Source organism: Bison bison, unplaced genomic scaffold (genome assembly GCF_000754665.1).
Source record: "Bison bison bison isolate TAMUID 2011002044 unplaced genomic scaffold, Bison_UMD1.0 scf7180017864105, whole genome shotgun sequence".
Taxonomy (NCBI): domain Eukaryota; kingdom Metazoa; phylum Chordata; class Mammalia; order Artiodactyla; family Bovidae; genus Bison; species Bison bison.
In genome coordinates this window covers 1,265,590-1,266,332 of record NW_011494677.1, presented here as the reverse complement: position 1 = coordinate 1,266,332, position 743 = coordinate 1,265,590, and the positions used below count along the sequence as shown (strand labels likewise).

At 63.1% G+C, this 743-nt stretch overlaps 1 protein-coding gene across 1 annotated transcript in view; it reads right to left on the bottom strand.

Annotated features, from left to right (window-relative positions):
• RAB11FIP1 (RAB11 family interacting protein 1 (class I)) overlaps window positions 1-743 on the bottom strand; it is a 16,358-nt gene that overhangs the window by 9,137 nt on the left and 6,478 nt on the right. The window contains exon 5 of the mRNA XM_010838848.1: window positions 468-738. Within this exon, the coding sequence (XP_010837150.1) occupies window positions 468-738 (271 nt within the window). The remainder of the gene's footprint in view (window positions 1-467; window positions 739-743) is intronic.

The window sequence follows — 743 nt, the reverse complement described above, 5'->3', positions numbered from 1 at the left end:
CTGGAGACATGCGCAGAGCCCTGGAGCCCTGCAGAGCTCCAACAGACAAGCCAGCTTCCCACCGGGCGGGGTTTTCATAGAGTAAGCTGTCCACCCGGCTGGTTTTTCCCACTCAAGTCTCAGCTGGCCTCTGAGACCAGGAAAGAAAACTCGGCTCCTGATGCTTCTCTGCAAGGAGAGCTCCATATCAGACAGGGCAGGACAATCCCCACTCTGTCTCAGGATGGCCGCTGCTGTGACGTTCTTGCTCCAAGACACAGGGGTGTCGTCTCTGGGGGGCTCCCAGCCCAGGGGACGGCCTTGCCAAAGACGCTCTGCTGTCAACACCAGGGGGACACGCACTGCCAGGACAGCTGTGCATGAGCAGGCCCTCACGCCTGGAGACAGAAGCAGGGGTGGGGAGTCGGGGCAGGGGGGCTGGCTTACACCCCCGAGGACAGTTCCCCCCGGTCCACACCGGCTCTCACCTGTGCTTGGCCGGCCTGCTTCCAGTGCTCGGCTGTGTCTCTGAGGGGGAGACCCGGGCCTGAAGAAGCGGCTTCCTCTTGCCGGGATTTTCCACGTTACCCGCGGAGCCCTCGGCTGGTGCTTTTTTTTGAGATTCTGCTGTATTGGTGTGGGGGGTGTCAGAGTGTGCAGAGGGGGTAAAGGAGTGTGTGGCAGGAAGCGGGGGAGGGGTGGAGGAGCTGGACATAGGGGACCCCAGGGCAGTGGCTGGGGGGCGAGGGGGGCGCCCACCTCCA